The 17,139-nt window shown below is 32.6% G+C and overlaps 1 protein-coding gene across 1 annotated transcript in view; it reads left to right on the forward strand.

Moving 5' to 3' along the window:
- Positions 1 to 886, forward strand: part of LOC136029447 (zinc finger FYVE domain-containing protein 21-like) — a 42,342-nt gene extending 41,456 nt beyond the window's left edge. Inside the window, exon 7 of the mRNA XM_065707859.1 lies at positions 621 to 886. Within this exon, the coding sequence (XP_065563931.1) occupies positions 621 to 701 (81 nt within the window). The 3' untranslated portion in view covers positions 702 to 886. The remainder of the gene's footprint in view (positions 1 to 620) is intronic.
- The last annotated feature ends 16,253 nt before the right edge of the window (positions 887 to 17,139 follow it).

The raw sequence follows: 17,139 nt of genomic DNA on the forward strand, positions 1-17,139 counted from the left end.
CCGCTTACGATAAAAATTTTCAAAATGAAATGTGTAAACTCAGGTTCTCAGTAATCTATTCACGAATGTATTTAATCATATTGACCCTTAATTAATCACAATAATTATCTTTCTCATAATTATCATAATCATAATTATTAATAATCATAATTATTAATAATATAATTTTTATAATTATTAATAATTAATCCTATTGACCCTTATGAGCTTCAAAAGCTCTTCCCAATATTAAATTTATTTTTAATTCACATCTGTCCAAACGGGATTTTTTCTTTTCAAATGTGTCCTTTTCTTGATAAATTAAGGTTTACATTAAAGACTTCTAACTGGGAGAGTCACTAAAAAAATTTCAGTAAATTAAGCTTGGGTGGAACAGAGTTCCGATTATTATTAAACCTTAATTGTGAATTTCTTTAGAATAAGTTTATTCCTAAAATTAGTTAACTGGAGTTAGGTCAGAAACAGAAGTGTGTTTAAAAATATTTCTGTATCATCATTTTTCAGGATTGAACTTATTTGAGACTCTGAAATTTTCTTAATTTAATATTTTTTTGATGTGTCCATTTAATTTCCTTATTCTGTATAGGCTGTTTATTTCTCATAATTTAATTGTTTTTTAGGCAATGGATACTCTCCCTGTTCGAAACGTTGAATCAGCAACAAAGCTGACGAATTGTGAGATTCCCGAACACTTCTGCTGAATTTTGTGTTTCTTAGCACGTTTTGTTGACGCGGTATTGACGTTAATATTTGTGCACATGCTGTTGTGGAGAATATTTCAATATTTTTCGTGCGATTTTTAGTTTATTGTATACATTCAGTAATTTTCTTTATTTCTACATTACCTTTACTGGATTAAATTAAAATTAAAGGGACTATTACATTGGAGCGTATTTCGTTGCTTCAGAAGAGTATGAAAGCAGGACCCTCAACCCTATACAAAAAAAAGCAAGCTTAATTTTATTTCGAGGGTCAAATTTTGGAAAAAAAAATCACTCTGGCTTATGAAGCGTAGGTTTATTTCAAGCTTGATGTGTTTGGTACTTTAAACTTAGTTTCATTTTTCTTTTCACCTTTAACAAATTATTCAAAATGAATATGCTAAAATTGGTGCAAAAGGATCTGTGATGATTGTAAATATTGTACAGCGAGGCGTTATGCTTATTTTGTTTCTATTTTTGATGGCTTAAAATGAAATATTTTCTGTTCAACATTTCCAGATTTGCAAGCCTTTTGCATTTGCATAACGCCACATGCAAATTTCCAATCTATTCTACAATATGGGATTGTTTGAAATGTAATTATTGAAGAACTTTACATTAAGTGCATATTGTCTTAGTGTTCTCGCTATTTATGCTGTTATATTTGTTTATTAACATGTGCCTTTGCAAATAAATAAAATATATCTTAGTTGAAGATTGAATACTGTGGTAGAAATAATTGAAATTATATTAAGATAATATTCATTAGAAAATATTTTTTCCTTTAATAAGCAAAATCAAGAAAGCCGCTGGTAAATAGATCTTCTTATGAAACTGAAATAGCAAGTGTAAGAAAGTTATCTTAGTTTTATCCTGCATATTAAATATGTGGCATTCCTTTGGGGTTAAAAATCGACAAAAAAGATCCCAGAATGAATAAAATATCACAGAGATTGCATATAATGTAACCAAAATTGCTGCTTTTGTCATCAGGGATTTTTCTTCTCATACCCAGGACTTCACTATTTAGAGTGGACATTAAGCACCCAAAACGAGGTTCTCATAATAAGAGTTTAGACAAATATACCAAAATGTTGTTCAGGCCAGCAATCTTGACCTAATATTGCTCTGGATTGCATAGCTTGGTGCCGAAATTGCAAGATTTTCCCACAGAATTTCAAGGAATGTCATGGAGAATGCAGAAAATTAAACTGGGATAGCAAGGAAAGTAGCCGAGTGTTCAGTAATATGAATTCTTATGCATTGAAAAAGTTGTGCAGAAAATTACGAAAATGGAGCTGAGAACGCAGGGGCTATCACCCAGAATTTAAATAAATGCCACAAACTATGCACAAAATCAGCTTAGATAGCTTCTAGAAACACTCCGTAAAACCTCAATATTTTCTACACTTTTATTTTTCCATAATTTGATTAATTTTTAATCGCCTATTCGCCCAAAAATACACACTGATGCACCTAATTGTTATTTAAGATTAATTTAAATAATTTTTCGTCCCCCCTCCCCAGATAAGAAACAATAACAAACGAATAAGCAAAAATGACTATAATATGATCAGTCATTTAAACGTTGGTTGCTGAAAACAAATCAACGCCATCTAAAGTTTTGGGTAGTATCAAAGCAACATTCTTTAATTGACTATATTCCAGTTCAGCGTCACGAAAAGGACTAAATACTATTACTCACCTTTTGCCTACTCCGATTAATGTGTATATAACTTTGAGGTATTCATGACATGTCTGTACAAAAGTGGAAAGTGGAGAGAAAGAAACACCGCCACTCCTCCGTTCTGGATCGAAAGGGCACTTCAAAGTTAAAAAAAGGGTTGTCCAAAAGAGCATATCGTATTTGCATGTGTGTAAGCTAGGAATGGGGGAATTAGTTTCTCCCTAGAAATCTCCTCATCAGCCTGAAAAATTCCTAAAAGCGTTTATTTCTTTTAGTCTTATCAGTTTTCACTTCAGTTCATGCACGATTTCGAGACCCGTAAAAGCTTAAACAATAAACCTAGACTCTGAAAGAAGCCAAATCTCTTTTAGGACAAAAATTAAATGAATACATGTTGGATTTTGATAGGTTTTGCTTTGTAACAAGTAGTGTCTCCGCTAACTTAACCGAGTTAATTTAGTGTCTCCGTTAATGATTTATCCGTTAATGATCCGTTAAAACCCATATTTTCTCTCTTATTCTTTTGTAAGCAGAAAAGCATTGTGATCTAAAAAACTATGTAGTGTCTCCGTAGAAAACTCCTTATCATCCTTTAAAAACAAAAATCCTCAAAATTATGTTGAAGGCAAAGTTTTAATAGAAAATGGTAGATGTCATAAAAGACAGTGAATATCTTATAACAACAGGGATTGTTATACAGGGGCTAAAGTTTGACTCTTTCTCTTAACTCTATTTTTAAAACAGTAAGAAACTTTAGCGTAAAGAGCGGGGTGTTGAGGAGGAAAAGCCCCTTTCACATTCGGAGTAATTTCTGTTCGTTTTAAGTTTTAATGTTGCTCCTTCCTTTCATTTAAAAAAAAAACTTGTTTTTTTATTTAATTTCTGGACGTTTTTGAATTAATGCATGTTTTAATCTTCGCTCTCCTCACATAAATAATTAAAACGAAATAATTTTTTTCAAATAATGCTCGAAAATCCTGTGCCCCTTCATTGAAATTCTCTTCCCCCTTGATAAGTTTCTCCATGGAAATATCCTCCCACGTACCCCCCCCCCTCAACTCTCCCTCCCTCTAAATCAAAAAATACCCCTGAAAACGTCTGTACACTTCCTAATAACCATTACTCAGTCGATACGATCGCCCCTGGAAAAAAAAACAAAAAACAAATAAACACGGATCCGTGATCTGTCTTCTGGCAAAAAATAAGCAATTCAGCATTTTTCTAGATAGGAGCTTGAAACTTCTACAATAAGGTTCTCTGATACGCTGAATCAGATGGTATGATTTTCGTTAAGACTGTATGACTTTTAGGGGGTGTTTCCTCATATTTTCTACAATGAGGAAATTTCTTTCAGGCTCGTAACTTTTGATGGGTATAACTGATCTTGATGAAACTTATATATTTAAAATCAGCATTAAAATGCGATTCTTTTGATGTAACTATTGGTATCAAAATTCCATTTTTTAGAGTTTCAGTTTCTATTGAGCCGGGTCGCTCCTTACTACAGTTTGTTACCACGAACTGTTTGATTCGTTACCACGAACTGTCTGAAAAAGCTTCTTGGTCAAATGTTGCGTTTTTTTTAATGTACACAATTGACTCAAGAACCTGCGATCTAGAATGCCAGTCGAGTGGTCCTTATCGCTTAGACTTTCCATTACCGGCTTAAAAAATGTGCATGTCTATACTTGCAGTTTTTATAGCAATAATTTATAATTAAGAAGGGTGGTAAAGAAACTGTAGGCTAATCCCAAGTTATTTGGCTTCACATTTCTTCTACCACAAACTGTAGGTAAGGAGCGACTCGGCTCAATAGCCACTGAAACTCTAAAAAACGGAATTTTGGTACCAATAGATGTATGATACGAATCGGAGTTTTATGCTGAATTCAAATATATAAGTTTCAATAAGTTTAATCTTACCAATCAAAGGTTACGGGCCTGAAAAAAATTGCCTGATTTTTGAAAAAACCCACCACCAAAAACACCACCAAAAATTCATAGAATCTCAATGAAAACTACACCAGCAGATTCAACTTGCAGCCCCTCCCACGGGGACTTCGGGGGAGTAAGTCGTCCCCAAAGACATAGTTATTAGGTTTTTCGACTATGGTGAATAAAATGGCTATCTCAGAATTTTGATCCGTTGACTTTTAGGAAAAAATGAGCGTGAGAAGGGGCCTAGGTGCCTACGAGCACCTGAAAAGGTTACAATTTTTGAAAAAGTGGGAAACACCACCAAAAATTCATAGAATCTCAATGAAAACTACACCAGCAGATTCAGCATATCAGGTAAACCTATTACAGAAGTTTCAAGAGCCTGTCTGAAAAGAAGTGAAATTTTCTATTTTCTGCTGAAATATTTTGTATTCTGATGTGTGTTTTATTTCCCTGGGATGATCGTATCGACCCAGTGCTCCTAGAATATCGTGAAAAGCCTCATTTGAACGGAGATGTAAAGTTCTAGTGCCCTTTTTCAGTGACCAGAAAAATTGGAGGGCAACATGGCCCCCTCCCACGCCTATTTTTCCCCAAAATTGTTTCATAAAGATTTTGAGATAGCCGTTGTGTTCAACATAGTTAACTAATTATATTTTTTTTCCCATGAAGTTCAATTTCAGTTAAAAAAAAAACTTTAATATTACCTTCAATCCATATACTAAGATCATCTCTTTCATTATAATTCATCCCATTCCTTACAAGGAATCCAACATCACCACGACACTTCATCACTCGGCTTTTAACACGAAGACCATAATCTGAAAATGAATACAGTGAGAGAGACTGGTTTGAATTAATTTTTTTTTCCACATAATCCTATAATATCAAAAGAGGATGAAAATTGTTCAATTAATTCCAAAATATCCAAGTAGCTTATAGTCACGTGACATTCAAAGAACATAATCGCAGACCCATTTCATTTATATCACGAATATACGGCAACCGAGTATAATCACTCTACCTCATAGGCTTTAACTCAACAATCGGTATATCATCATCGCCGGCAATAACTCATGATAAATAATCTTTAAGACCAAATCGATCTTGATCAGACATTACGGTTTTTCACATAAAAGACCAAGAAATAGACTTGAAAAAAAGAGAGAAGAAAGAAAAATAAAAAACAAAAATGACTCAAATATTAAAAAAACTATATAAAAGGTCATCAATTGACCACATACGCCTGATTGGAGCAGTTTCTGTGTCGCACACAAAAATGCGGCCTTGATCAGACTACGCACTGCGGTTTCCAAACTTATTTCTTGAAGCACCGAGAAGATTGCGCTTACGTTTCATAAGGCTCTCAGCGACAAGTAATCCTGAGCCACTAAACTGCTTCTTCACTTTATACTGCATCATGGATTACGGAAACCAGTGTTTCAGCTGGAAATTTAGCATGAAAATTAGCTGCAGTCTGCAATGTCGATTTTTTCAGCTTTATTTATCTCGATTTCCTTAGCTAGAGTTTGTTTTGTAGCCACAAGTTCATTCTCTGTAGCCACTAGTAGTCTACGAAGATCAGTAGCGGAATCTCAGAGTAGGCTATCTGCTACCGAATCTTGCCCTTTTTTAGAAACAGCCGGTAAACATCAGGATAATTTTTTAGCTCTTCAAACGCATGATTAACACCTTTAGTTTTCTTTGCTGATGCTTCCTTCTCATTGCCGTCAAAACTAAGTTAGCTCGCGACGGATAGAGCCTGAAGGTCGTCTTTTTTGTCGTAGCAAAAAACAACAAATTTGCTGTCTCTGGTATTTGTCTTCGTAACTTTTAGGATTCAAACCGGCCAAAGGGGATAATCCGTAAATTTGGCGAGGAACAAATCTCCAATTTGAACGTTAGTCGAATCCATGACGGTACCAGCAAATACAAAAAAATCAATAAAGTTAGAATTTGATTAGCATCAAATAGAGACGAAAATAAACTTATCTTTATGTGGGCAGGCCCCTGGATGGCAGTGGATAACAGCACGATGGACCGCGGAGACCTGCTGATTGTTAACCAGCGTGTTCTGACATCCAGAACACCATCCACAAATAATATCAAATTTTCTCGCAAACCACACTTGGCTGAAATATCCAATTTTCCCAGTTTAAAACGACAAAAATCTGACTGGGTAAAAAATTCAAGTATCAGATTGCGCAACACCAAATTAAAAGGAACTTTGTGTTTCAAAAGTCGGAGGGGGCAGCACCCATCATATATGAATCATTTCTGTTCGTTTTAAGTGTCGTTTTAAGTGTCCTTGCATTTAGTAAAAAAAAGTTGTTTTTATTAGTAGGAAAAACTAGTTTTGTATATAGTGACAATTTGAAAATAGAAAAAAATTGTCAACAAATCTTCTAGAATTAATGTTTGAATTTTTTTTCAAATTTAAGCTTGCATTTCAAATATGTACGAGATAGATGCACCATTTGTTTTTTAATACTTTCCCGTATCTTATAAGAAATCGTAAAGTTGTCCTATATCGTAAAATTTTAATTTTATCATCAAAATATTTTTTCATTATTCAAGTCCTCTTGACTAAGTATTATGAGAATATTACTCAGAATCAGCTGTTATTTACTGGCCGCAATTTACATTTTTTTTCAAAGAAGGTTATACTCTTAAAAAGTATAACCTTCAGTATAACCTCTCAGATAGATCTCAGTATGTTTTGGTTAACCGTACTTCTTCCACTACTTTGCCTGTATTGAAAGGTGTCCCACAAGGCTCTGTGCTTGGACCACTTTTGTTTCTAATCTACATTAATGATCTTGTTGAAGGTCTTCATCCCCATGTTCACCCTGTTCTTTTTGCTGATGACAGTAATTTTTTCATTGCTGCGGTGGACCTGCCATCTGCAACTTCTATAGCTCAAGGTCTTCTTGATAAAGTAAAGGATTGGTGCTGGTCAAATGGTATGGCTCTTAACAGCCGAAAGAGTGCCATTGTCAACTTTAGGACCCCTTACCGCATGAGAGACGTACGGGAGCCAATCACCCTGACTTTTGGGAACGATATTATACCACAAGCTACTATGGTGAAACTTCTTGGTGTGTATCTTGACTGTTTTCTTTCTTTTAAACCGCATATAACTCACACCCGTTCCTTAATCCTCCGCCAGTCTTCAATGTTGCACCGGATTAATTCATTTCTTCCTCCTGATATTATGGTTTCTCTTTATCATGCTTTTATTCATCCTTACCTTTCTTGTTGCTGCTCTGTCTGGGGCAATACTAATAAATCTCTTCTCTGCTCACTTCAAAGAGCCCAAAATAGGGCAGTGAAGGCTACTTTTCTTCTCCCTCGGCTTTACCCTTCCTCTGATCTTTATAATGATACTGGAATAGCTCCGCTGGATCAAATTATAGGTAAAAGTACTCTTTATTTAGCGCATTCTGTTTTTCTAGGTACTCTTCCACCGACCCTGCAGCAGTTTTTCTCAAGGACAGGCTCAGGTAGGTACTTTTCTTCTTTGCGTAATTCTTCTCGACGATTTATTTTACCAAAACGATCCTCTACAGCAGCTCAGAGGTCTCCTGTATATCAGTCAATTCTATTATGGAACTCCATCCCTTTGGATGTCCCTCTTTTTCTTTCTGCAAAGGCATTATTTCGTCGGGTCTTTCCAGTTAAATAATTTTTTGTCTCTCTTTTAATTCTATCCCAATTTGTATGTCACTTCTCTTCTTTTAATTTTTTTTTTGTATATATTTTACAAGTGTTTTATTTTTGTTCTCTGTGGCACATTACAAGCATAGCTTCTTGGGCCTATTAACTGATTTACTTTTGTAATAGTTTTCTGTAGTATTAATAAATTGATTGATTGATTGATACACAGCTTTTAACTAACATCTATACACTAAAGATGTATTAATAAAAAAGGTGTAATTGATACCCAGTATCATAAACCTTTGATCCAACAATAAAAAAAATAGAAATAAATGAAAGATCAGTCGTAACATCAAGAGTTAGTTTTGTGATATTATTATTCAACTTAAAGCTTTATTAATAGCTTGTAATTTACATCCGTCCGCCAAAGGTATTCAAATCAAACCTCGTAAAATGGTACCCAATATCACTATTTTTCAATTTAACAATGAAAATAATTAATCAACCAGTCAAAGCTTGTAGAATTGATATTAAGAAATTAATTCTTCAATTTTAAATTAAAAAAAACCATCCGTGAATTAAATTTGTAAATGAAAGGTATACTAATTTTCAGTGTCATCGCGAAGTTTTTAAAATACCTATATGTTTGAACGTTTTGTAAACACTATCCAAATAATTGTTTATGTCATTCCAAGATTTAGTTCGCAGAGCCAAAGAATTTGCTTAGTTAAGCTTACCACCGTACCCAGTAGTTCAGCAGTAAGTATTTGATTGTTCAAGAGAATAAAGATTAGATCTTTTTTATTGAACAGGTTATTATAATTTAACTGTCAAAACTGCAATTCACGGCGATAAAATACCTTTCTTTGAAAGAACTAAATTGCAAGCTATCATCGCTCAGGAGAATATAAGCTTAAGTTGAAGAAGAAGAAGATATAATGGGTGCGTATTGTTCCATGTTTTATGGAAGAAAATTTCAACAGCAAAAATTTGATGTTAATGTCCAATTAGCCTAGTTAATGAAAATTTCCAATAATTTAAAATTTAGCCGCAGTAATCCCATAAGGCATTACGTGATATTTTTTTTTGGCAAAGATTATTTATAGTTCATTTCCTTAAATGAAATCATAAAAATTGATTGCTCTAATCCAGTCGCCGCTATCTTCAGTAGATCATCGGATATTAGAAGCTTGAAATTTTTCTTTGAATGCATTACGGCTATCTCTTTTTCTCAAAGACAGAAATATTCAGAATTTTAAGCTTTTAAAAATCATTTTATCTTATGTTTTTCGCATATTGAAATTGTACTTGTTTTATCTTAAAAGCCGGATTGGTATTATTAATTTTTGAAGGGAATTGTTCATCATTAGCTATTGAAAAACCCAAAATAAATTTTAAGTTTTTTTACTCTTTGGTAACATTTATTTCGTGTAAGATTATTTCAATTTCCTATATTGGTAGAATGACGATAATTTCTGTAGCATTACAATTTGAACATAAAATAGCGGTTCTATTTAAAGTTAGTATATTGTCAATGATACGCCTAAAGGTCGTAGGCTAACTTATATCTTCATATTACTGAGATAATTGAAAAAGAAGCTTAATAAGCTGCTCTCAAGGGGTGGATGAGCATGTATGTCAAGTCAAGCTTTGATCCTCCTAATATATATTACCCTGCTCATTCTCCCATTGAGAACTACTTAGCAATCAGTTTTTGACTACTATTTTTGATTATTGACTATGACTATTAACTTTGGCTTTTGATTATTTCGGTGAGATTGTGACGGTATACACACATTCATATATCCATCAATTCATTTTGAATTTCACCCGATTCTAGTAATAGTTTCTTTTGTTTGTATGTGTGATTTTTTTCTCAACTTGAGATTGTTTTATTGAAACTAATTAAAAATAAACTAGACCTACGTTGCCTGAGCAACGTGAAGTGTTGCGGCAACCTTTGTCCGGCTTCGTCGAATAAAGCGTTGCGAGAGCAACACTTTGGTTTTGTTTTTTTGCTATCGCTTAAACGCTGAAGTTGTCAGCCTATCGAAGCTTTTAAAACGTTATGTTCAAAGAAGAACGCGATCAATAATCACATGATCAAAGGCTATTCCTCAGCTTTGAAAAAACAACTATAACAAAAGAATATCGAAAGAAGGGACTAAATTGACTTTGCAGCCAGTTGAACTTTATCCTTTTCAATCGTACACATCGTGACGGATCAAGACTTGGAACAATATCTTATATAATCTAGTTGGTATTATAAAGCTATCCGTAACTTTTCAGCATCAAAAATACCATAGATGATACCACTCTATTAATTATTACAAAACTGCCTCGTTGTTTTATGTTATCGTTTGTACCCGTTGCGTAAACACTTAATTCTAGGTTACAGTGAGTATGGGTAGGCTGCACCAACTAGCAAAAGTTACAAACTCCTCTTCACTAAAGATGATTGTAGCCTAACAGACGATTATTACTGACAAGTCCCCTACAAGTCTTACCACTGGAACCAACTCGGTATTATCATCAAATACACTGGAAACAAATAATAAGTTACACCAAATAGCAAAATTTGCAAACCCCTCACTGCCGAAGATGATTATGAGCTAACAGCTGAACTTTCTTACAAGTCCCCTACATGTGGCTACTTATTTTTTTATTTATTAATTTTTTAATGGTCTTATATCGAATAAGTGATCACTGGATATTTGGAAAAAGTTCAGTTAAACGGAGATTGGAACTTGTATTGCCCTTTTTAATCAAACAGTTCATGTTAACGAACTGTAAGTAAGGAGCGACCCGCCTCAATAGTAACCAAACTATAAGAAAAAACGGAATTTTGATACCAATAGATATTTCAAAGAATCGAATTTTTATTCTGATTTTAAATATATAAGTTTCATCAAGTTTAGTTTTATTTATCAAAAGTTAAAAGCCTGACAATATTTGACTTATTTTCGAAAAAAGGGTAAGCATCCCCTAAAGTCATAGAATCTAAAGTAAAACAGTTCAAAATAGGGATGATACCTTTTTATTGACAGTGAAATATAAAATTATTTAACTGGATATTTCGAACACATATACAGTGTTCATCATCAGCAGTAAAACTAAAAGACATGAATAAAAATAAACAAAATTTATACCTAATAAACTAATTAAATATAGTTTATTGCTCTTATTTTTTTCAATGCAACAGCCGAGGCAAATCTCTTTGACCTTTTCGGTTCCGGTTCATTAGAATTAGCTGACATATTACATGGACAGAGGTCATAGCTCTTAGGTGAGGTGATAATTACTTTATTTGACCTCAGTAAATTATCATAAATTGAGTTCAATCCAAATTCACCTGTATCTCTGCTTATGGAATTATTCTTGAATAGAATTTTTTTTAATTTCGATTGTTTCACTGAAAGTTTGCTTTAAACCTTGGTCCCTAGAAATCAAAGAAACATTTTCAAACAAAATAAAATGATTTGGAAAATTAAAGATATGCTCCGAGAGGGCCGACTTGAAATCTTCAGGTTTGGTATTTTGCTTTAAAGACGATGAAATGGAATTATGATGTTGTAGCAATCTCGTTTTTAAATTCTGGTTAGTACGTCCCACATAAGAGCTTCCACAAGTACATGGAATTTTATAAACCCCACTTTGTTGCTCTACGGAAGTCCGATCCTTTCCAGAATTTAAAAAACTAGCCAAAGTATTACTACCTCTTAAAGCTACCTTTAAACCATTATTTTGTAAAATTCTTTTAAGTTTTTCACTCAAACCTGGAACATATGGTAGAGAACAAAAAATATCTTTCTTTTCTGTTGTTTCCAGAATATCGTCAGAACATTCTAGAATTTTTTCCTTCTTTTCGAAAAATTCTGGTCAATTAACCAACCCGGATAATGGTTACTTATTAAAATCTCTTTTAACAACAATAATTCCTCCTCAATGAATTTTGGAGAACAAATTCTAAAAATGCGGTCAGTTAAAGATATGATTAAACCAATTTTTACTTGGCGAGCATGACCGGAGAAAAGGTCAAAGAGATTTGCCTCGGCTGTTGCATTGAAAAAAATAAGAGCAATAAACTATAGGTAATTAGTTTATTAGGTATAAATTTTGTTTATTTTTATTCATGTCTTTTAGTTTTACTGCTGATGATGAACACTGTATATGTGTTCGAAATATCCAGTTAAATAATTTTATATTTCACTGTCAATAAAAAGGTATCATCCCTATTTTGAACTGTTTTACTTTCGTCATGGAAAGGCAGTGTGGTCTTTGAAGTTATCTACGTCGAGTATATGGGGATAATGTGACCAAGGAGGTGTCTAATTATATTAACACCCATAAGAGACACGCAAAGGTTATAAATCAACAAGGTTTTCTTCATCAATGTAAGAAGAAAAGGATTTAGCCACCTTCAATAAAATTCAATCTACATTTAGGCACTTTTAAAGGGAAAAAGTTCGAACGAGGTCTACAATTCAAGACTTTAAATCATCTGATTAAAGATAAAAGGAGAAAAAAAGCTTTATTAGAGAAAGATAAACTTTTCCTGGAAAATATTATATAAAAAAGGTGAGTGCAAGTGATTTTTGTTTTATTCAACAAACAGCAAGAAATCATTTCAATCATGACTTTCACCTTTCCAGAGAAAGATTACTTAAAAAGTTTTCAAAATTATATGAAAATAAAGCCGTAATACCTTCGTCAACTCTTGGACCAGGTGTAATTAATTTTTCATCAAGGACCTTAACGTTACAAGAAAAGTCCGCATTAGAAAAAGATCCGAAATTTTGTTTTAAAACTAATAAAGTCCCAGTAGAAGAAATTATCTCTTCAATAGAAACATCTTTACATAGAAACCCCATCCTAATCAAAGATGTTAGCCTAGTAAGAGCTTCTACAGTTAAAGCCCTGTCAGAGTTTGCTTTAAAACCAGAAATCCCTAACAATTCTATCAAAGACATAAAGATTCTTAATAATTTAAGAAGGGATGAATCTATTATTATTACAAAAGCAGACAAGGGTAACACTTTAGTGGTAATGGACACCAAGGACTACGATTCAAAATTAAACGCTTTACGGAAAGATGAAAAAACGTACAAACAACTTTCTTTTGACCCGACGGACTCATACACAAAGAAGTTTAAAAACGAGTTAAAGAGTTTGAAGGAAGAAGGGAAGATTACACCTCAACTTTTCTACAAATTCTTACCAAGAGATTCTTTGTGCCCTAAATTATATGGACTTCCAAAGATACATAAGCCAAATCTGCCATTACGACCAGTTATTGCGAGTAACAAGTCACCAACAAGTGCTCTGAGTAAGTGGCTAGTGTCATTTTATAAACCACTCATGTCTACACAAATTTCTTACATTAAGAATTCGTCAGAACTTGTAAAAAAAAACTAAAAGAAGTTGAGATTTCTTCAAATTCTATAATTTCAAGTTTCGACATAGTGTCAATGTATACGAGTATTGATGTAAAAGCCGCAGAAATTCTTCTTGAGAGAAAGATACTAAGAAATTTGGACTTAATTGGTGGTGAAACAGTTTTGGAAGTCGGTGTAATTATGAATTTAGTCAGGTTGTGCAACATGTTCTCTTATTTTTTTTTCAATTCAGAGGGGTTTTTTCGAACAAGTAAATGGTTTACCCATGGGGGTCCCTTTAAGTCCTTTATTAGCAAATTGTTTTGTAGAAAATATTGAAACAATAGCGTTAGATTCATATTTTTTAAAACATAAATTTTGGGGGAGATATATGGATGACATAATTTCAGTATGGAATTATGGGGTGGAGGAATTAAAAAGTTTTTTAGAACATCATAATTTTGGGGAGGGGATTTAAAATTTACAATAGAATTAGAAAAGGATAATAAACTTCCTTTTTCTGGACGTCCTTCTTTTAAAAAATGAAAATGGTCTGGATTTTAAGATTTACAGAAAACCTACTAACAATAACAGATTTTTGTCGTTTTTCTCCGGTCATGCTCGCCAAGTAAAAATTGGTTTAATCATATCTTTAACTGACCGCATTTTTAGAATTTGTTCTCCAAAATTAATTGAGGAGGAATTGTTGTTGTTAAAAGAGATTTAAATAAGTAACCATTATCCGGGTTGGTTAATTGACCAGACTTTTTCGAAAAGAAGGAAAAAATTTCTAGAATGTTCTGACGATATTCTGGAAACAACAGAAAAGAAAGATATTTTTTGTTCTCTACCATATGTTCTAGGTTTGAGTGAAAAACTTAAAAGAGTTTTACAAAATAATGGTTTAAAGGTAGCTTTAAGAGGTAGTAATACTTTGGCTAGTTTTTTAAATTCTGGAAAGGATCGGACTTCCGTAGAGCAACAAAGTGGGGTTTATAAAATTCCATGTACTTGTGGAAGCTCTTATGTGGGACGTACTAACCAGAATTTAAAAACGAGATTGCTACAACATCATAATTACATTTCATCGTCTTTAAAGCAAAATACCAAACCTGAAGATTTCACGTCGGCCCTCTCGGAGCATATCTTTAATTTTCCAAATCATTTTATTTTGTTTGAAAATGTTTCTTTGATTTCTAGGGACCAAGGTTTAAAGCAAACTTTCAGGGAAACAATCGAAATTAAAAAAATTCCATTCAAGAATAATTCTATAAACAGAGATACAGGTGAATTTGGATTGAACTCAATTTATGATAATTTACTGAGGTCAAATAAAGTAAATATCACCTCACCTAAGATCTATGACCTCTGTCCACGTAATATGTCAGTTAATTCTAATGAACCAGAACCGAAAAGGTCAAAGAGATTTGCCTCGGCTGTTGCATTGAAAAAAATAAGAGCAATAAACTATATCATGAAAAGAGAAATCACCAATGCAACAGCAAAAACACAAAAAAAAAGACAGAAGGAGAAAAGGAAGACTGTTTTCCTAAATTAGTGATTAATATAGACCAGCACTTGAATGAGGCCTTAACCCTACTCATCTATACAATCACATAGGTCAAACAGCATAGCCATACACAATCAACCATAAAGAATAATCCATGGACAGGCAGTCATGTCGTCAATAAGTATGAGTCGTAATTTACCAAACAATAGAAAAAATAAAAAAGACAAATAATTCAGAGGCAACAACCCAACACAAGGGCTCATCAGGAGAATACACTGGCCTATATAGGGTTTCTAAACTTTAAATTCTCTACCCAGCACAGTGTTGTGGCTACCACAGAATATCCATGGCATTCCCGTGTCAGGTATCACCCCCAAAATACATGCCTATGAAAAAAAAAAAAAAAAAAACAGCAAATGTAAAACAACCAAGTAACACCAAAACAAGCTTATCCTGTTAATATATCCCTCTTTTTAGCAACAATAGGTAAACTAAATATAATAAATTTTACCAAATCACAAATATTAACACATTGCAAAAAACCTGAATGAACTAAACAATTATAGAATTCATATTTACCATGTGGCTAATTTATTAAAAAAATCCGCTCAATTAGAAACCCAATTTAAAATAAATGGCGCTGCAACAACAATTCTCGAACCTCCGAAATTAGTTGAAAATTTCTTTAAGTATTTTTAGATAATTCTTTTGATATTTATTTAAAAGTTCGTTATAATGAAAACAAACTTTTTTAAATTGCCAAGTTAATTTATTTGCAGAAAAACCTCTTGATATCAATTTTTGGCTTAAGATTTTACATCTATTTTTAAAATCAATATAATTACTACAAACCCTTGCATAGCGAAGTAACTGTGAGAAAAACGCTGAATACGTCATATTTGAGTGTATATTACTTTCAGGGAATGGGAAACTAATCACTTCAAAATCAAAAACATCCGTTTTATTATACATTTTAAAACTTAATTTATTATTATCACAAATATTAATATTTAAATCTAAGAAATGATCTTCATGACCAGCGCCATGACTAGGTTCAAGAATAAGCTCTGATGGATATATATTTTTAGAAATATAAATGAAATCCTTACAATTTAAGACCAAAATATCAGCTAAATATCTTTTATTATTTGACAATACATGTTTTAAATTAATTGGATTATTCTTACCCATCATATATTTATATTCTTGTTGACTTAAAAACAAGTCAGCTATAAATGGGCTGGCATTCCCCCCCATGGGAATTTCCACAATTTGCTTGTATAAATCACCACCAAATCTTATATAAGTATTGTATAAAACAAATTCTAATAACTCAAAAATCATATCCAAGCTGTTACATCTCGAGTTAACTGTAGTATTAAAGCAACTTGTCCATATAGCTTTTTTATTATATGTGTCTATTTTCAAGAACCTTCTACTAGATAAGAGGAAAGATTTCTTGATAACAGTTTTTAAATTATCAAACACTACATTAAGTGATAAATTAGTATACATTGTCGCAAAATCGAAAGACTCAATTCTTTTAGCTGAAACCATTGTTAAAGAATCTATCACCTGCAGTGAATTATTAACACTCCAATATGGATTAAAATTCGAAAATTTTTTAATACCAGAACAATAGGTTTTAAGTTTATTTACAATTTCCTTTAAAATTAAAGAGGGGTCAGTAGCAGCAATGCGGGTTGGACATTTAGCTGCTCCAGCAATAAACCGTGGTTTAGGGGGATTCTTATGAAATTTTACAGTCCAATATAGGAAAGGGAACTTTTTATCATTGTCATTTATTTTAATATTGAAATTTTTAAAAAGTATTTCTTCAGTCTTTTCAATTAAATTCTCATCCTCTATATTTACCTTTTCGTAAACATTAGTTGTGCATAACTCCCTTTTTAAGATGTCACAATACAGATTCTGACAAATTATGGCAAAATTATTATTAGCTTTATCCACTGGCACAATTACAAATTCATTCTTTAGATTAGCAATTGCTTGTTTAATCTTCGCATTATAAAATAATGATTTAGTGTTACTATTTTTTAAGTTAGAATATATTCTATTTCTTATTCTACTAATAATTAAATTCTTCCAACTTTGAAAACTCTCTTTATTTTTATTCTCTTTCTTACACCACTTATCAATAAATAAATCAAAATCATTTTCCAAGTCATCAAGAACACTCGATGGTTTCAGATGATGAGAAAGACGGCAATTAGCCCCTTTATTCATTATAATTTGAAGATCATTTTGCTTT

Source organism: Artemia franciscana, chromosome 7, assembly GCF_032884065.1.
Source record: "Artemia franciscana chromosome 7, ASM3288406v1, whole genome shotgun sequence".
NCBI lineage: Eukaryota > Metazoa > Arthropoda > Branchiopoda > Anostraca > Artemiidae > Artemia > Artemia franciscana.